A 21,339-nucleotide genomic window follows, 5' to 3' on the forward strand; every position below is an offset into this window, starting at 1 on the left:
CAGCCAAAACCATATCTAATACGTGTCAGTTTCATTCCTGGTCCTCACAGGTATGAGAATAAGGGTGCAGGAGAGGAGTGAGAATAGTGAGAGTGAGTATTAGGTGGGTTGAGCGTTAGTGGAGAAGGGCGAGCAGGGCATCAGATCTCTGGGAGAGTGAGCATGGCACCATATCTCTGCGTTGTGGTAAGAAAAGGGGTGAGAGCAGCAGAGTGAATAGGGGTCTAAGGTGGGGTGACAGTAGCATAGTAAGAAGGGATGAGGGTAGCATAGCAAGGTGGCCTGAGTAGCATAGCAAAGAGGGGCGAGTAGCATAGCGAAAAGGGGTGAGAGGGCATAGAATGAGAGTGAGGGAAATCAGAGGGACGGGAGACAAGGAGGAAGGAGATAAAAGGGGAGAAGAGCAGGTATTGGAGTACAGTGGGAGAGGGGGGACAGAGAAGCAGTAAGATCAGGGAAAGGAGAGGAAGGGAGCAAATCAGTTGGAGAACGGACCAGGGCATCTGTTATTAGCACAATACGTTCTGGGGAGTGTTAGGAAAGGTTTCCACCTAGAAGAACCCTCCCTGGAGGTAATCCCATAGATATGCCTTTGGCCTTTGGGCCCTCACCTTTAGCCAGCAAGCCTTTAGATGGCAGTTATCAACTATGTATAGTCACCTTGGGGATTAGGGAAACCTAGACTGTCCCCAACAACATACCAAACCAGTCCTTTGCTTACATTTAATACAAATCCTTGTACTTTCTCACAGTTTCTGCCGATTATTGAGGCCATGTGGGACACTCACATTCAGCGTATTTGTGTGCTTATTAGTTTTTAGACACGTATTTGATTTCTCTGGCTGCCAACTCTCAAAATGTAGTCTTATGAGGGCGTGGCCTGGCAGATGGAGTCGCAAGACCAGAAAGCTCTCTAGCCCTACCAGTAAACAACTATCTCTGATGGAACGATGTTGTCTTTAGCTTTCGCTACAACAGGCCCCGGTGTCGGAAGCCCTGTGAACTGTGGGGATGAGGATTAGAAGCAGTTTGCCTAGCATACGCTGAATACGAGTGAGTAAACTTAAAGGAGCAGGACCCGGCGGTCCAAGATGGCCGCACTCAGCTAGGAGAGCGGGTGGAATCGAGCCCTTTATCTGGTAGAAACAGTGACATTGTCATGAGAAGGAATCCGGAGAAGTGCTTACAGGATACAAGAGACCAGCGCTCTGCTCCCACTCAAGGTGACGAGTGTCTGGCAACGCAGAGGTTGCTTGGCTCTGAGCGGAGTTGCCATGATGTGGGGCGGCCTCCCGGACCTAGAGGTTGGAGGAGCTCCTGAGTGAGTATGCAGATGTGAATAGACAGCAAATGGAGCCCTGAGAGGGACTCAGTTGAAGATTGGGCTGCCTAAAGGCCCTCAGCAGTGGAGATAGTATGGCCTCTCCTCTGTGGTAAGACCGGTGAATCTCCTGTGGGGGATGATAACCTGTGCAACTCCTGAGTGCAGAGGGACAGCTGGTGTGACCGAGCACTAACCTGTTGTGGGATCTACCAGCTGTTGATATGAAGTCGCGGGCATGATAGCGGAATCTGGTTGGTCACCCTATTCCACTCACGCGATGAGAACCCCTTCTGCACATGCCCCTCCCCCAGCCAGAACAAGGCGAAAGCGCTGCCACAAGTTTCTCCTCAAGTGGGACTCTTTTGTAAAGCACTGTCAAGAGGGAATCCTATTCAATATTCGCAAGTCTCTGTCCTGACTCCTTTGGGGTGTTTGAGTTCCCATCCAAGAATAGTCTGCATTTGGGGGGGCGTGGCCAACTGCGGGGCAATGCGGACCCGAGTCTCCTCGGCTCCCGCCACCGCTCTATACATCCTGCATTTACAGCCTGTTTTACGATCGCCAGCAGTATAACAAAGAGACCTTCTGAAAGCTGAGGCTCCACACCGTACACACGGGAAGTTTAACGGCTGAAGGTTCCGGCAGCCCTGAATCCCGGCGTGTCGAAATCTGGGACGCGAGCGGTGCTTTCGGCACAAGATGGCCGCCAACTGATCTTTGCGCCAATGACCTGGGCTGGGAGACCTGGCTGGAGGAGACCCGGAGCGGCAAGCCTGTTCTGGCTGTGAGGTGCAGCCAGGCGACTGGAGCGGAGCCCTCAGTGCCTTCTGTTTGACACCGGATCAGAGCTGCATGGGCGGCCCCCCCCAGGCTCAGAAGGAGCACACCCACGCCCGGCAGCATTGGGGGGGGGCGGAGAAGCAGCGGCGCGCCCTCGCCGAAGGCTGGGGAATCGGCACACCCGTGCCTGCCGTGGCTCTCCTCTGCTGCACGGCTCACCACACCCGCGGTACCCAGTGGCCTTTTGGGTGAGTCCCGGGAGCTCCTGTGAAAGGAGGGCCTCCGGGGGGGAGTGGAGCGGTGTCCACCCCAGCGAGGAGAGACGGATCCGCAGGAGGACTGGAGCCTTCCGAATGCTGAAGGTGGCCTGCGGCCGCTTGGCCATCCCTGGGAGTGGGAGAAGCACACACACAGCTGCAGGCAGAACAGGACAGTGCCTCTCCCGGAGAGCCAACAGGGCGCCCCTCCATGAGGATCGAGCAGTGCCCTGGCGAAAAGAGGGACAAGATGGACCATTGAATGCAGGGAGTGGAGTGACAATACCCAGTCCCGGTCCACCTCAAGTGAGGTGGAGGACTGGATACTGGGTCCGGGGCTTGGGCCCACCCGAGACTACAGCGGGAAGTGCAGACCGGCTGACCTGGGGAGGCCTAAATAAAGGGTAAGAGGCGACCCAGTAAGCACCAGCGCGGCTACCCCAGGCACACCACTGGAAATAGCGCCAAGCGGAGCGGGGCGGTGGGTCGAAAGGAGTGCTAAACTACCCCGTCGCAATACCTTCCCCGCATTATAACAGAAGCAGTGGGCCTGGGACGAACACACTGTACCTAACCCTGGAACGCTCCACCCTACAACATCACAGAGGGGGGGCCCCACACGCCAACGCCGAAGAAATCACCCAGGGGCACAGAGAGCCACGGACCGACAGCAAGTAACAACGGCGTTGTGCCCCCCCCCCCACCCTAAAACGCACCACCCCTCCCCAGGTTGCTGGAGTAAGCCGCTGGTCCAAAAGTGCACTGGGGAAGGGGGATCAGCCCAGGGAAGGATCTGAGAGTTCAAAGGGCAGGAATTCCACCGTAAGAATACATCAGAGGATCAAAGTGGCAACCATGGGCAAGGAAAAAACGAAGAAACCCACCTTGCAAAACAGGATTGAGCAATACACTGTCCCTCCATCGCAGCCCGCTGACCCCCAACTGCAGCCCTCTGGAGACTGACTCCCCACACACGCTCTCAATCAAAGACATCATGGTGGCCATAGCCGACTATCGCTCATCCATGGAGCAGAAGATAAGCCTGGATGTGTCCCTCCTCAGGCATGACTTACAAAAACTGTCCGCACGTACTGGAGAAGCAGAACAGCGCATCTCAAATACAGAAGATGGCTTACATAACACACAACAACAACTCCAGGGGGTCTTGACTAAGCTTAAGTCTCTGGAGGCAAGGGTGGAAGAGGGCGATGGAAGATCCAGGCGGAATAACGTTCGCATACTCGGCATCCCCAAAAAGGAGGAGGGACCATGCATGGAAAAATTACTAACGGACTTGTTCGACCTGCAATCCTTCTCAAAATGTTTCTCTATAGAAAGAGCACACCATATGCCTACAGGATGGCCGCTGCCTGGTGCTCCTCCACGCACAGTGATTGCAAGGTTCTTAAACTACTGAGATCGGGATGCACTTTTACAACTGGCACGCTCGAAGGGCACGATTACTTTCAATGGGTCCAGGATGGCCTAACCCCCCCTGCCCCCTGTACCCCCCCCCACCCCCCGACTACACGAGGGAGGGACAGAGGATGAGGCTATCCTTTGGAAACCTTAAAAAACAATTGCAAACACTTGGTGTCAAGTATGGCTTGCTTTTCCCTGCACAGCTGAAAATTTATCACAAAGGGACAACGGTCCACTTTGATGACCCCGGGGAGGCATGGCGCTGGGCGGAGCAGCACATTGAAGGGGACTGGTCGACATCCCGAGGCCCTAAAGACAGAAACCCTGGACCACCACCGGAGCAGCGAATACCAAACCAACCACCAACGCCGCTGGACCGGCCGAGAGATTGGGATGACGGAGCCCACCCTGATCCCCGATGTGGATTCACCCTCCAGCCGGCAGGCGGTCACTTTATGGACGACACTGCAGGAGGCCCTCGGCGACCCACATACAGCATTTCATATATACACAGGGTGGTAAGCGGGGGACTGATACCCATGCGTCTGGGTGCCACCCCCCCTCCAAACTCTTACTTTTTGTTGAACTACAGTTGGGACTGTTAGAGCTGGCACCAAACTGTTTTTGAATGTCAGCAAGGTTATGGCGACAGGTACTTCGAGTTGGGGTGGAGTATGGGGAGGGGCAGGTTGGGAACAGTTGGGAAGAGTTTTTAGTTACCCCAGGGCCAGTTTACTCCTGTAGGTTTCAGGGAGTGACGGGGTTCCTGGTCAGTTGGGACCGTAGCACGCTCGGTCAGCATTTCAGTCACCAGTCACTGTTGATTCTTCACTACACCGGCACACACCGGGATTCTACCCCCATATCTCACTCGCCAGCCCCTCTTATGCTCTTGCTAGAGGGCACCTGACCAATCTCAACTGCTGGTGACTACATGTCCCAGATCCCTTAAGGTCCTCACCTGGAATGTGAACGGGATGGGGTCCGCGATTAAGCGACGCTTAGTTAAACAACTGCTCAAGAGATACACGCCCGATGTGGCCCTGCTTACCGAGACACACCTTGCGGGTTTACACTAACCTCTTCCTGCGGACCAACTATAGGGCTGCCTTTCATTCTGGGTACACCATGGGATCCAGGGGCACCCTTATTCTTATACATAAGCGCGTCCCATTTGCCTCGCAAGAAGTGGAGAGGGACCCTAGGGGTCATTATGTGCTGGTCCTTGGGACACTCGGGGAGGGGGGTGGGAGGCTGGGGGGGCATTGGGTTTGTCTCGGTCTACTCCCCACCGGGTCTGGGGCAGGAACTTCTGGTGGAATTGACCACCCTGTTGGGCAAGTATCAACCCGATAGGTGGTTTCCGGGTGGAGACTTTAATGATGCGATAACACCATGGACCGATCCCACCTTAGACACCGTAACCCAGATGCCCCCACGGGACTATCCAACTTTGCATCCGCTTTGGGTCTCTGTGATGTGTGGCGGGAATTGCACCCGGGAACCAGAGGGTATTCATTCCACTCGGGCGCCCACGGCTCCCTTTCTAGGCTTGACTATCTATTTGTTCCGCACACTGAGCTTTTCAGAATAATCTCGGCACACTTACTTCCCAGGGGAATCTCTGACCACTCGCCTCTGGTGATGGAGATGCGGCTGCAGGGTACGATCCCCCCTAGGACGTGGCAGCTGAATAACTTATCTGGGTTGTCCGGAATTGGTGGATCGCCTCACGGAAATCTCGACGGAATATTTTGAGATTAACTATACTGGCGAAAGCGACCCAGTGGTGGTATGGGAGGCCTATAAGACTGTGCTGCGAGGTGAAATAATCTCCTGGATGGTGAATAGGAAAAGGGAGAGGCTTCAGAAGATAGATGAGGCTGAGAAGGTGGTGACCCACTGGGAGAATGACCATATCCTTGGCCCAACCCCTCAGACCCACACTTCCCTCACACGGGCCACCGAACGCCTCCGGAACCTTATGCTAGACAATGCCAAACAAGCCCACTGGGAATCCAGAGCAAGGATATATGAGGTTGGGGACAAAGCTGGGAAACTGCTGGCCTGGCTGGAGAGGCGAGATGAAGGACAGCAATGTGTCCGGGAGATCCTCACCCCAAGGCGAGAGAGATGCCAGTCAGACATTGACATAGCAGAGGCCTTTGCCCAATTCTACGCGGAATTGTATCAGGCTCCGACTCTGTCCTTTGACCCAACCCTCCTTGATAACATAGACATCCCTACCCTGTCGGAGCAACAGAAGGAGGTACTTGACTGAGCTCACGGAAGCCGAAGTAGCAGAGGCACTAGGACAATTGCAATCGGGGAAAACCCCAGGGCCTAACGGGTTCCCGATCAAAATCTGGCAGAAGTTAGGAAGTAACAACATAGCACCTCCCCTGCATCAGATGCTGTTGAACGCCCAAGACCAGGGTTCCCTCCCACAGGACCTTTGTAAGGCTAACATTGTAGTCATTCCTAAACCGGACACACCCCCGGAGATATATGCCTCTTATATGCCGATCTCGTTAATTAATGGTGAAGCCAAAGTCTTAGCCAACCGGCTCCAACCGGTGGCGGACACCCTGATACACCCAGATCAGTCTGGCTTCCTGCCTCATAAATCAACCCGAATGAATCTGCGCCGACTCCATCTGGCGATAGAACGGGCTCCTATTCTTGATACTCCACTGGCCCTTTTAGCAATTGATTTTGAAAAGGCATTTGATTCAATACGGTGGGACAGCCTTTGGGAAATTATGGTACGCATGGGGTCTGGAGAAGGCTTTCTGGGATGGGTAAAACTGTTACACGAACATACAGGCAGGGGTCAGTGTGAACGGGTGGACTTACCGATCCTTCCCCCTGGGCAGGGGTACACGACAGGGGTGTCCCCTTTCCCCCCCTCCTTTTTTCCCTTGCGAATGAACCGTTGGCTCTCTGGCTCCGTCAGAGTGGGGCATGGACGGGATTCAGATGGCCTGAAGGACACGAAGATCGAATATCCCTTTACGCTGACGTCCTTCTGCTGTATCTGGCTGAACCGACTCGAAACTGCCCTCTGGTAACCCGGATGCTCGTGGACTACGGGGAGTTTAGCGGGTTGAATATTAACTGGAAGAAATCCATACTCTTCCCGGTGAAAGGTGGGAGGGGGGGGGAGGGGGGGTGTGACAGGCCATCCCGCTGGATTGCCCGTATCAGTTGGAAAGGCAGGGCTTTAAATACTTGGGAATCTGGATAACGAGTGATCTTACCACCTACACAAAGCACAATCTCCAGCCGATCACTGACCGGTTGCTGCCGACATCCGTCACTGGAAGCTTCTCCCCCTGACTCTCATGGGCAGTGCGGCACTCTTTAAAATGATGGCACTCCACGATTTCTCTATGTCCTGCAGCACGCCCCACTTACGATCCCCACCTCCAAATTCAACCGGATAGAAACCCTTCTTAGGGAACTCATCTGGGGGGGGAGGCCAGTCACGTATAGCTTTGAGCACTTTGCAGAGATCTATCTGGGAGGGAGGGATGGGAGTACCCCGCCCCCAAACCTACTACTGGGCTTCACAACTTGTAGTGGTCAATGACCTGCTTCACGGTGACCGGGGACTGCCTCACATTAAGGCTGAAGTGGACACCATGCAATGTACAGATCCAATACATCTATTATACCAATCCCCACAGTCGCCCTCTCGTCCGACGATTGGGTCGCACACCACCGCCGTCTTGTTTCCCCACCCCACAAACACACGTTTGTGGGGTGGGGAAACAAGATTACCTCGCCGCAACCCCTATGGCATAACAGCAACCTGAAAGAAATGTCGAAGTTCGAACCGTGGCCGCGCTGGGTGAGAGCAGGAATTTTGAGGGTAGAAGACATCCTGAGGGACGGGAAGTTAATCTCGTTCGAAGACTTACAGGACAAATTCCAACTGCCAAATACCGAGCGGTACCACTTTATGCAATTGATTCACGCTCTGCGAACCCAAATACCTCTGGAGGAGGTAGTCCCAGACTACACACCCATAGAACGTAATATACTCCCAGCCTACATTCCCGCCAAATGCACGTCCATCCTTTATAACACCATCACATCCTTTGCTACCCCCGAATTACTGCGACTAAAGACCAAATGGGAAAGGGATGTGGGTGAAATAGCTTCAGAGGACTGGGTACAGGTTTTAATGCATCCACGGGAGGTGACCATCTCGTCCAGGTTGAGGCTTGTGCAGCTTAAGATCCTGCACATGGTGTACAACCCTAGGACCACCCTGTATGGCTGGAGGAGGGCAACAAACCCAAACTGTCTCCGGTGTGGAGAGGAAGAAGGAACTTTTTCATATCCTTTGATCATGCCCCCAGATCCACGTCTTTCGGAACGATTGCTGCAAGGAACTGTCTAGGGTACTCACTCGCTCTATCAAACTGGACCCACGGGTCCTGGTCCTTGGGGTGCCTGATGAATCCGATTCCAATAAATGCGAAAAACTGCTTTTGAATACCGTGGCGGCCCTAATGAAACGTAACATTGCACAAAAGTGGGGAGTCCCGGACCCCTCGACCCTGGAGCAGTGGGTACTGTATATGGACTTGTGTGCCATGATGGAACGACGGATCTACAGTAGGAGAGGATGCCCAACTAAAGCATCCAAAATATGGGGGAAATGGGAAGAATATGGGCCCTGAGGGCCAGACGCTGGTAGTCATTGTATGGCTGGCTTGAGAGCAGGCCTGGGGGGAGGAACGATGGTGGCCAGTGACATTAATACTTGGCAGAGCTTTGACTGGGGATGCTGTTCTGTAATGCTTTTGCTGTCCTTTTCTTTTGTTTTTGTTTTCTTGTTTTGTGGTTTTTTCGACCTTGTTATGAAAAACAATAAAATATTTTATTTTTAAAAAAAGAATAGTCTGCATTTAGTTCAGGTTTGTCACAGGGGGTACGACCTACATTGTCCATAGAAGATGACTCTCCTCGCCTTCCCTCCTCCTTCCTTGCCTTGGTAGGTTAGGCGCGACAGAGTGCTACAGCCAAACCACAACGGTCCGTTTTTCCAGCAACAGCAGAATACACCATGAAGGCCAGCAAAACAAAAGATAAATCTGCAGCCTCTATTAAAGGACTTACTCCAGGCTTCAACAGTAGTTACAACTGAGTCACCAGCTACCGAATAGGAGGCTCAGCCAGCCACGAAGGGAGATATCACACAATTGCTTTACTCTGTTTAAAAGGAGATAGTGATGATGAGAAAACATGGCAGGATTAGGAGATTTTAGGATTCTGTTGCTGAGCGTGCAAGGGCTTAATTCCCCCAAGCAGTGGACAAAGTGTAAGAAAAGTAGTAGTGGAACTATGTACCCTGCTGGCCTGACCCCGCTCCTCACAAAACCCGTAGCCACTCCCCTCCCATCTAAACCCCCAAACACACTTGCTGTGTAAGGGAACGTTCAGTGTTGTGCAATAAAGTGCACGTTTCAACTTCTTCCTACACTTTTATTTGAAAACAAAACCGTTCTGGAATGGTTTCTTTTTTAAAATAAAAGTAAGGGGACAGTAATTTTTTTTTCACTTTTTTATTTTTTCTCAAAGTAGAGGAGCTCCACTCCTACCCACTTCGACCACTGTCCAAGAAAATGAAAGAATGTGCTTTCCAAGCTGATTGAATTGAAAACCGATATTGCTTTGACTCTGGAAACCCACCCGTTAGCCAGAGAAGGGCCATTTCTTCAGTCTAAATGGTTTCCACATGAATATTCACTTCACCTCCGCAAAAGAAAGCGGGGGTCGCAATTTTGATTAACCATTCCCTCCACTTTGAGAAGATGAAGGTAATTAAAAACGCTCAGGGGAGGTATTTAGGTCTTCACACCTGGGTTGGCAGCAAGGAGCTGACCTAGGTCTTAACGTATAGTCCATATCAAAACCATGAATTTTATACTCTCATATTCCCCACACATTTCACAATTCCAAAAAGGGGATCCCATTATAGGTGGAGATTTCAATGTAGTGCTTGACAGAGATGGACAGATCGGGTCCCACTACCGCAGCGGGCTCCTCTAAATCAATTTCCCTTAGAAAGGCGATTGATGACCTACAATTACTGTGTACCGTAGTTTCTCTCAAATTGATAATTTTTTGGTTTAACTTTCTCTACTTCCTAGAATTCATGACGCCAATATAAAATTTAGTGGTGGTGTACGACCATTCCGCAATAATGATTCCGTTAGATGCATATGTGGCAGAGGCCAGGAAAACCACTTTATGGAAATTGAATGACTCACTTTTAGCGGATGTGGTGTACTGCACATCCATTTCTGAGAGGATCTCCCAGTACTTTAGTGATAATGTTGCAGAACCCCAATAATGGCTATTTCGGACGCCTTCAAAGCCACAATATGTGGCAAACTCATCAGCTTGGCTTCTGCAAGGAAGTGCATGCTAATGACTCAGATTAGAAGTGGGAAAAAAAAAAAAAAAAGAGCACAGGATTTGGATTCTTGATTTAAGATGGATGGTCTCGTAGAACATAGAGATTTGAAAGATGCGAGGGCCAAACTCAAAGCGCTTTGGGCATCGTATATTTACCATATATTTACCATAAAACTTAAAACTAAACAATTCTATTTTAGCACCTCCAGTAAAACCTCTCGGATCTTGGCATACAAATTGAGTACCCAGGGATCTGCCAATACTATTACTAATAGTAAGGGTCATAGTGGTTGCTTATTTGAAGACGAGTCCACAAAGATATTTGAAGACGAGTCCACAAAGATGTAGATTCAATCACACTATTACACACAGTTGTTTGAGGCATAACTCAAACCAAAAAGAATGTATTCATGACGATTTCTGAACAAAAAATAGACAGAGGTTGGAGACCCCGATAACAGTGGAAGAGGTTACCAGTGCCCTTCGTACGCTCCCTACCAGTAAAGCACCAGGCCCAGATGGCTTTTCAGCTTTATTTTATAAGAAATTCTCAATGGCATTGGCCTTACATCTACCCACTTTATTTAACACACAGAAATTGGGGCGATTACACCCACAACGGGGGAATCTTTGCTAACACCGATAGGCAAACCTGGCAAAGATTTCAATGTGGTCCTCAATTACGATTATCGACTCTATTCTAAGATTCTGGTGCCCAGTTTGGCAGATATTCTTCCCGACATCATTGGATATGACCAAACAGGTGCACGATAATATTCAGAGAGCTGTGGATGTGATAGAATTGGCATGACAGGGTAACCGGGAATTGGTTGAAAAAGCATTTGAAGAATGGACTCAGTATCTCTTTAGGTGCTGATGGGGTTTAGATTTGGCCCTCTGTTTATCAATAGAGTATTCACGCAACTACACAAATTAAACTGAATGGGGCACTCTTAGAAACATTAATCGATTATATTTTATTAACATCCTGGGTCTTGTATCCTTTCCTAAAGCAGACCTGGCACGTTGGGAGAATACAGAGATCTCATGGTTAGGGGGAGTGACTGCAATTAAGATGACCCTAGTACCGAAGTTGTTAAATGTCTTTCAGACGCTTCCAATCTGGATCCCAAAGTAAGTAATCAGGGACCTTCAAAATCAGTTGTTTAGGTTTATATGGACGAAGACATTTTTGAGAATATCCCAACATATGCTAATGGTGGCAAGGGAGAAAGGAGGGTTAGCGGTCCCAGATTTAGAAGGTTACTCATATGTGGCACAGCAAGCTCCCCTACTGGATAGCATGAATGGTACACAGGCTCTTAAGGACAGGATATTGAACAATTTGTAATTGGGGTTCCCTCACATGAGTGGTGCTCGCCTGTAATACAGTTACTCCCATCAACTAGGGTTTCTTTGGATTACTGAACAGGGCTGCTCGCATATATGCAGGGACTACTTTTCCTTCTCCCCTTACATGTATATGGAGTACATTGGCGTTCCCCCCCCCCCCAGTACAACAAACTGAAAGATTTACTCGCTACTCGCTGGATAGAAGGTGGGAAGATAGAAGGTGGGTTAGAGAGACTAGGACAGTTATTTGAAGATTCACAACCTTTAACATTTGACAAATGCAAACAGGATTTTATGATACAGGATGTTGACAGGTATGGCTACATCCAACTTAACATTGGATTGCGAATAAGGTGGCAAACCATGCCAAAAGTAACACGACAAAATTACACAATACTCGTAGTTTTAAACCTCCCCAAACATATATGGCTAAACGGGAAGAAGATCTGAATGCCCCAATTGACAAATTAGGATGGCAGGGAAGTCCTCCAGCTATGTGCAACTGAAAGAAAATAGTTTTAAACCAAGGAATAGATGTTATCTCACCCTTTACAGACTTCACAAAATGAATCCAGCCGTTCCCTCAAATTGCTGGAGATGCGGACATACCCCAGGTAACTTGTATCATATTTGGTGGTCGTGCACCCTAATACAGTCGCACTGGATAGAAGCGTTGGCACACATTAAAAAGATAAGTGGAGTCGATTTATCAGCTGAACCCCGGGTGATACTTTTGAGAGATGAATATTCTGAGGCACACTACAAGATGGGAGCAAACTCTTCTGAACTGATAACTCATCTCCTAGTAACTGCACACGTAGTAGTATCATGGAACTGGAAAACCCTGACCGCAGCCGATATACGGGAATGGTGGACAAACTTTTGGTTTATGGCAGCATTGGGCTGCTCTCAGGAGTGAGATCCAGGAATTCCTTGAGGAATGAGGACTGTTTAACAATTGTATAAGTGAGTGATAATCCAGCTGTAGATCACAAAATACATGATGTATTTTTCCTTATTATATCAGAAATTGCATCATCATTGACAACATTCGGGGTGATTTCAGGATTAAAAATCAATAGGCAAAAATCTGAGATGCTAAATTAATCAGAGGACCCAGAGGTAATGAAAAGACTGGAATCGAACACACAGCTGAAGCAAGCGGAAAAGGGCTTTGCGTACCCAACTCTTACAAAAAGATAGAGCTTATGTATGGGGCCAAGTATCCACAGCTACTGGAAATAAAATCAGAAGAGCGCTGATCAAATGGAACCCGTTCACAATAACATGGTGGGGGAGAAAGACGACAGTAAAGATGGTGATGCTACCTAGACTAATGTATTACTTTCAGGCATTACCATAGAGTTCCGATAACCTTCGTTTGCTCAATGAACAAGGCCATTATCTTATACATATGGAAGAGAAAGACTCCAAGGGTAGCAATGGCCACGCTCACGGCACCGAGGAATAAGGGGGAGGGCATGGTATTCCCGCACTTCTCTAGATACTACGAAGCGGCACAATTACAGGTGATGAGGGAATGGCTAACGGGAGACCAACATCAAATTTGAGCAAGACAGGATAGGGGGGTCTCAGGAACCCTCACCCCCACCAGGGAATCCTGTGGATTGCCAAAAACAAGAGACACCCGAACACCAGGACCAGCAAGCTACTGGGTGTAGGAATAGAGACCTGGTACAGGGATACGTAAAGGGGTGCACTATCAGTGAAACCATCCCCATTTTGCCCGATTTTGGAAACACAGAATTTCAACCAGGAATGGAAAAAGAAGCATTTCGGAAGTGGGAGAGAGTAGAGACATGTTTATGGGTCAATTTTTTAAGAAATTCAGGGAAAGCCTGCAGGAAATAGGTTTGAAGGAGGGAGACAGATTTAAGTATACCCAATTGAATCATTGGCTAAACTCCCCAAAAATCAAAAGAGGCAGCCACGAGACAATTAACGCCATTTGAATATTTTTTTTTTAAACAACACACCAAACTTATCCAACATATAGGACATTTCCATATACTTGCTACTTATCATTACATCAACATGTTACAATCCTCCCCCTCCCTCCCCGTTAACTCGAGCGCCCACTACAATGCCGCGAAATTGGTTTCTTAGGGTTTGTCTCCTTCACTATTACCAGACGTGTCGCCTTCACTAGATTCGACATGTGAGAGTCCCGCCATCTTAGCCACCATTTGTCTCCATGCTATCAGGGGGTCCGCTTCCTCTCCCCCCCCCCCTGCTGACTGCTTCGTACCATGCCACCGTCTCCGCTTCTGCCCATTCAAGAGGTCATTCCACCACACCTCTAGTCTAGGTCTTTGGGCAGCTTTCCAGGTCATAGCAATTCTCTGTTTGGACAGGATATAAGTCAGATCTTTCAGTTTGCTGATATGCTTTAGGTTACGTGGTCTAGTGAATGCACCCAGCATGCATGCCCATACTGAATCCACCCTTAACTTGAACTCCTTCCGGGACGGGTGTTTGACTTCCTCCCAGAATCTTCCCACCTCCGGGCATGCCCGAAACATGTGAATCATCCCGGCATCCACCTCCCGGCACTTGGGGCATTTCTGTGTCCCTGTACTTCCAAACCTTGCAATTTTACTGGGGTTCATATATGCCCTGGGGGTAACATAACTGGATCTGTTGCAGCCTTGCATTCCGGGATACCTTCTTATGATATTGCTGGGCTCTTTCCCATTGCCCACCCTGCATAGGTTCTCCCATCTCCTCCTCCCAGTCCCTCCTCAATTGGAGCAACTCCTTGCCCACTCTGCACATCAATAGTTCGTAAATTCGGGACATTTCGTGCCCGCCCTCCGAGATATCATACATCGTTTCAATGGTCATGTCGGGTTGTTCTGACAGTACTATCTCGGGCCACTTTTCTCTCACTCGTTTGATGATTCTGATGTATGTAATGTGTTGTCCTATGTGTATTCTGGTTTCCTCCATTATCTTTTGGAAGCCTAATACCTCCCCTTCTTACCATAGGTCTCCCAGAGTCGCGAGGGCCACCGGTTCCCAGAATTTGCGGATCCCCCTTATTTGCTCGTCCTCTCCGCATAGCACTACAAGTGGTATCTGCGGGGAGCATGGGGTCCGGTTACCCACTACTTGGCACGCCTTGCGCCAAGTATTCCAACCTCGTTCCAGCAGTCTCGCTCGTCCTCGCATCTTTGATTTGGGTAGCCATATCAGTTAATTTTAAAAGAATGGGGCACAGTCCCTTAGCTGGCCTCTGCCATTTCTACTTCCGACAATCATCTGGCCACGTATTGGAGCTGCCCCGCTAAGTGGTACATCTCAAAATTCGGCACGTTTATGCCCCCTTTGTCACACGGGTTCTGCAGTTTCCATAGGGCCACCCTATTTCTGGTGTTATGCCATATGAAGCCCCTGCATAAGCTCTGGAGTTTCGTAAAAAAGGGTTTGGGGAGCATGTATGGGATATTCGTGAAGTGTAACAGCCTGGGCAGGACCACCATCTTGAGTAGAGCCGCCCTACCCACCATGGCCAGGGGAAGTTTCGCCCAGAACCCCATGCGGTTCTCGATTCCTTCCATCGCCCTCTCTAGGTTGTATTTATATTTGTCTGCAATAGTGTGGTATACATTAATCCCTAGGTATCTGATTGTTCTAGTCTGCCAGGGTATCTGCAGGATAGGTAGGTTCCCCTGTGGGACCCCTCTGCATCTCCCCAGGGGGAACATGCTTGACTTTTTGGGGTTTAATGCTATGCCTGAAAGGGTCGCATAATGCTCAGTCACATCCAGGACATACCGCAAGTTTTCCTCAGGGAAGCGGAGGTATAGCAACATCAGCGTACAATGATATCAAGTGCGGTCCCCCCTTCGTGTGGATCCCAATCTCCCCATATTGTTGTCTGAGTCAGATCGCTAATGGTTCCAAGGGCAGGATATAAAACATGGGGTACCTGCCTTGTGCCTCTGCCGAGTTACCATTTATCTGAAATTATCACACCCGTTTTGACCCTAGCTGTTGGGGAGCTTTATACCATCTTCACCCACCTGAAGTACCCTGGTCCCATCCCGTATTCTTTCAAGGCCGCCATCATCCTAGGCCATTTCACTGAATCAAAGGCTTTTATTGCATCCAGCGAGACGATCTCCATTTCGCTATGGTCGCCCTCTGTCTGTTCTATGATGTGATGGAGTCTTCTGTGGTTTGTTGGTTATATTCCTACCCGGGACGTAGCCAGTTTGGTCGGGGGGTATGAGTTTGTTTATTACCCTTTTAAGTCTGTTTGCCAGCACAGCTGTAAGGATTTGCTATCCTGGTTTAGCAATGATAGGGGTCGGTACGACCCGCATTCTGTGCTCGGCTTGCTGGGTTTGAGGAGCAGGATAATCACGGCCTTCTTTAGGGATTCCGGCAATCTTCCCCTCTCGAACGCCTCATTTAACATAGCCAGCAGCGGGGGGAGCACTTCTTTTCTATACGTTTTGTAGAATTCAATGGGGAGCCCGTCAAACCCCGGGGCTTTGCTAGTTGGTAGGTGCAATACTACTGTCTCTAGTCCTAACATGATTGGGGCCTCCAGGTCATCCCTTTCTTCCTCATTCAGTTTGGGTAATCCTATGTCTTCCAGTGTCTCCTGGATTTCCCGTTCTGCTACCTCCCCGTGTCTTTGTAAAGGCGTTTGTAGAACCTAAGGATCCCCTCATTCACCCCCTCCTAGGTGTTCCAGATCTGGCCTTCTTCCCCCAGCTATCTCCCCAATTACCGGTCTTGGCGTCTCATTCTTATAGAACCATGCAAGCAGCCTCCCCGGTTTGTCCCCACCTGCGTGTTGCCTTTCAAAATATTTTTTGTAGTTCAGTTTGGATAATCTTTCCCAGAGTCCCACGCTAACTTGTTGTAGTTGGCACACTTGGTGGTCCCTCTCCACTTTCCATTTGAATAATTTAGAACTACAAACACAGGCTCAAGAAGCATAGTGTCCAATATTTACTAATTCTTGAATTATCAAAAAGAGTGGGTGCAGTGGAGCTATATGAGGAAATGGGGGAAAACATTGGGAGAAGCCATACCAAGAAGGCAGTGGGAGTACCTGTAGGGAAATATCCCCAAACGAACTTGCTCTATACAACTAAGGGAAATGTGGATTAAGGTACTTTTGCAATGGCACTAAACACCAGAGAGGATCCACGCAATGTATCCCCAAACATCAGACCAATGCTGGAGGGGATGTAAGGCTGTGGGCGACTGGTCACATATATCGAAGAGCTGTCCAATAATACAATCATTCTGGGTGGAGATTAAGAAACAGATGCAAGAAATATTCCAGGGAATGTAACAAATGGGGGACAAAATCTGGTTGTGTGCAATGTGGGAATTGGGATTGAAAACACCCACAACAACACAGAAAAGAGCACTAACAATATTGCTGATAGCGGCATGGCTGGCGATTGCACAGAAATGGAAACAAACAGCTCCGACAATACAGGACTGGCTACTGTTAATATGTGAGACAAAATCAAGCACTACCATCTTCAAACTCAATTATTGTATAAAATAGCATTTGATTTTCACTGTTGAAAATTCACACAGATTATCTTAAACATTCTTTTACAGCCAAACCCTTTTACTCACTTGTTCCTTTAATTGCCGAATGGACTGTTGAACAGTTAGTATCTGGTTGAACAATGGACTTCTAAGCGTGTCACGTAAAATATTAAATTTTTCATTCTGAGAAGTATCTCCTTTTTCCCTCAATTTTTTCTGCAGACGATCTGTGATCTGAAGCACCTGTTGTCTATCCAATGTAGAAACGCCTGTAGGGGTGAAATCTGTTAGCTAAGCGTAACAATGAATGAAATTTAGATTGCTACTGTGTAGAATTATCAAAAATGTACTGCAACAATACATATACCTGTAACTGGATTTTCAGGCATGACGTCAGTTTAAAGTAGATTGGTCGTTAGAATCCCTAGTGGAGAAAAGCAAAAGGACGAAATCTTAAAAACGGATCTCTGCCTAAAACACATCATAAGGTTATGTTTTGTCATGTTTACACCAAATTCTAAATGGAAGTCTTATGGGTAGCATATACTTGGCTTTTGTACAACATTACATCAGCATAAATGGATTAATCTGTAGCATAATTTAATAAATTCATGACATTGTGAAGGCGATTCATTTTAATGTGCACAGTACAAATGAAGCAGGTAATTCCTCTGTAACAATAGTTCACCGGTGTAAATGGTCTCCATTGAGCCATACTCTGAATGCCGCATGAATAGGGCAATTAATGACAAACTGAACCTGTTTAGTATTTAAATGTTCAGCAGTTGATTGAAGTATGTATAATTCATGGTAAGAGAATTAATAGAGCTGTATAAATTAATATGAAATATATGCATATATAGTGCTTACTTTACAAGCCAGGTGTTGTGCGTGTGAATGAATTATGTCTCTCGTGAGATTTTCAGCATTTTTCTTAACTCTTGAATACGGACTTTCAATAGAAGAACATGAATTGGCAATGCCAATAGATTTTGACTGTCATGTATGAAGTTCTGTCCCAAATGCAGCCATCCTTTGCCTCGTATAGTTACCATATGCAAAAGAACTACATTATGTACCAATCTCTGCCCCGAATCTCTCAATAATATGTTCAGATTCCTCATATCCCGCTACATGAAAGGTACAGCCTTACAAGTCACACCATGTGTCAACGGCAGCCTCAAAAGCCAGCGTAAAGGCATCATATGCCTAATAAGTCACCATATGCAAGTATAGTCTTGTAGGGGCTGCCATCACATGCCAACAAGCCTCATACTCTTTGGCTCCTGCAGGGTAGGAAAGGCCACTGGAAAGAAATACTAGAGCGATGAGAAGCTTTTCATCCCCTGCAGGAGAATCAAATAAAGATGCAAAGTTCACAGTCAAGTGCAGTTGCGGACTCGCTGAAGTACTATCAAGAACCACAGACTTAGTGCTTTTTACCTGCTCTCCTGGGTGAAGAAACCAGGCATAACGCCACAAAGTTGCAGATGACCGCGTGTGGTACAAGGAAGCAGGCCAGGCTCTATGCCGTGACCATAAGGCACGTGTTGTGGTACCAGGCAGGTACCCCAGATTAACGTGGTGCAGGAACAGTCCAGGGCACTGGACTGGGGACCACTATATAAATACAAAACAAGTTGCGGAAGGAGCACTGGGAAAAACAAGAAAAAGAGGAGTGACTGGCATCAGTAGGAGAGAAGCGGCAAGGCAAGAGCCAAGAAGGAACCACCATAAAAATTAAGTAGATCAGGGGAGGGCAAAACTCCACAGAGTGGGAGACGGAGGAGAGAGACAAAAGGAGAAAGTGTCCAAAAGAAGTTGACACACCAGAACAAAGTTTGGTTGAGCATTGCCCTAGCAACGGCAGGATGCAGTGTACAGCGAATGCGGACAAAAGGATAGTGGTCTCCCACGCATGCATACACTGGGCAAGGTGGCAGCGCCAATGGGCGGAGGATGCCAGAAGCCAGGAAGGACAGCAAAATGACTGGGTCCAGTAATAGCGTTCAGAGCACTGACGCCATGTCACTCAACTCCCAGTCCCATGAGGAACCATTGAGGAGAATGTCCCCAAGAGCCATGTAAGGTATACCCATGTCCCCTCTAAGGGGTGTGCGGGTACAGTGCACAACAAATGCAGTCACGGAATTGGGCAGACTCGTTGCTGTTGCTTTCCCTGTGCTGGAAATGCTCACTAGCTCATTTCGGACTAGTGCGTGTTGTGGGAGTGGGGACAAAATAAAAAACCCACAGCACAAACTGCACAGTCAGGTACAGTCTAGCATGGGGCAGAGGGAGCAGTAGCTCTAAAACCCTGACCAGCATACGGACTAAGTGGCGAGTACAGATTGATTATGTTCTACAGCCACTCCTTACAGCCAAAACCTTCAACAATGTACAATCTAAGGAGTAAAGGTAGCAGAGGTGAAGTGGGCTTAGAAGGTGGTTTCCACAAAGAGCAGGGAAAGCTGTCCACAGTGAACAGTTTTTAATTTTGAAATCAACAAAAAATTCCTCTCCCTGCGATCAAACACTATGGTGGGACACATTTGTCAGCCATGCCTGGATAATCTCAGCCTCCCAGAAGGAGAGCTTAGGTGGAACAGAGCAGAATCAAGCCCGGTCCTCCAGGGGGGCCACGTGATCGAAAATATTTCTACTAAGTCTTTGTCAAAGTTTGGAACGGGAGAGCAGAGCTAATTTAAATGAACAACCCTCAGAAATATCACAGTTATTTATTAAGACGTGTTTCCACAGTAAAACAGAGATCGTATTTGAGCCAAAATGTCAGAATCCCAAGCTAGAAGGAGCTCCAATCTCCTGATACCTCAGTCCTCCAAACTACTTATAAGGGTAATGAGAAAAATATCTTAGGGAATGCATTAATACAGCTGCTAAACATGGTTTTATAAACTCTTCTGCGATAATATGACAACATGACATGGGTAATGCATGAATTCACCCAAATAAAGTAATTTTAAACAGGCTAGAAATTAGCTACATCTAGATCAGATCCTAAACAACCGCACCACTAGAGCATTCAAACCAACCATCAATTAGAATCAAGGTCGAATGTGCCCCAACACCAGTCTGTGGAATATTCAGTAATCTGTGTGGTGACTAGTTCGAAGAAGGGGACCATTCAAAAAACAATTAGGCAAACCTCAGAGGCGATCCATACAACCTCCCCCAGAGAGAAACCATAAACTGACCCAAGGAAAAACAAAGCCAAAAAGGGAAACCATCCAAATCAGCAGAAGAAGAATTTGAAGAATCAAGCTAGATATAAAATACAGAGCTCAAACATGTTTTTCCAAATACTAAAGTCCTCCAGTGAATAGAAAAGCACCGAACTTACAAGCGGAAAGTGCCAACGAGGCCCCTCAGAATAAAAAAGCCAAAAGCCAACTCGGTAAAAGGAAATCCAATGAAAACAAGAAGACGAAAAGCCCAGGTTGAAACTCAACCTGACAATTTGCCTATAGAAATAACATTGGCATCTCAAATTAGACAAGCCCAACCTATAAACAAGACCCACTCAGAACATCTATTGCCTATCCGGGTGTGTGACTCACCAAGACCCCACAAAGTGGACAATAAAGACCATCATCCAAAGGCTGTTCCATGCAGCCATCATCAATCATTATGTATGAATTAGGAGGGGTCTTACAAAATTGGCCTAGTATCGGCTTCTCAATCTTGATTTGGGTGCCTTAAAAATCGATGCAAAATATTGGCACTGCTCTCTGAAATCCCCCAAGTGAGTGTTACATCCACAGAGGACATAGCCCAGGTCAAATTTTAGAGGATTGAAATCTAGATCTGGTAGCCCTAGACAGATCAAAATTGGTCTTCAATTTCAAACAGAATGTCACAGGGTCCATAGTGAAAATAAGATACAACATCTTCCACGTAATTAACAAAAGTATGATCTTCTTAAAAAGGAGTATAACAAAGAACAGAAACCAGGACTACCAGGAGTGAACTATACTCAATCAAATTTGGGAGGAAATCTCTAGATTGGTGTCCTTTGCGCCAACACCAGATCTGAAGCAGTGCCCATCCATGAAGCAAACTTTGTTTTCTTTATATTATCTTTATTGTTTTTTTTGAACATGTAGCAATACCAATAAAATATACATATAGTCACTTTCTTACATACAACAACTTAAACTCCTCCCTCTTTAGTTACCCTCCCTCCACCCTCAACTGCCAAGGTATAGT

The 21,339-nt window shown here is 47.8% G+C and overlaps 1 protein-coding gene across 6 annotated transcripts in view; it reads right to left on the reverse strand.

Annotated features, from left to right (window-relative positions):
* The window catches only part of PATJ (PATJ crumbs cell polarity complex component), a 3,332,662-nt gene that overhangs the window by 3,241,939 nt on the left and 69,384 nt on the right, over positions 1 to 21,339 (reverse strand). For all 6 annotated transcript variants that reach the window (XM_069642041.1, XM_069642043.1, XM_069642045.1 and 3 more), the window contains exons 2-3: positions 17,480 to 17,536; positions 17,200 to 17,381 (exon numbers count right to left, since the gene is read on the reverse strand). In XM_069642041.1, coding sequence (XP_069498142.1) covers positions 17,200 to 17,381; positions 17,480 to 17,501 — 204 coding nt within the window. In that variant the 5' untranslated portion in view covers positions 17,502 to 17,536. The remainder of the gene's footprint in view (positions 1 to 17,199; positions 17,382 to 17,479; positions 17,537 to 21,339) is intronic.

The sequence above is a fragment of the Ambystoma mexicanum genome, chromosome 1q (genome assembly GCF_040938575.1).
Source record: "Ambystoma mexicanum isolate Mex_15411 chromosome 1q, UKY_AmexF1_1, whole genome shotgun sequence".
NCBI classification, from domain to species: Eukaryota; Metazoa; Chordata; class Amphibia; order Caudata; family Ambystomatidae; genus Ambystoma; species Ambystoma mexicanum.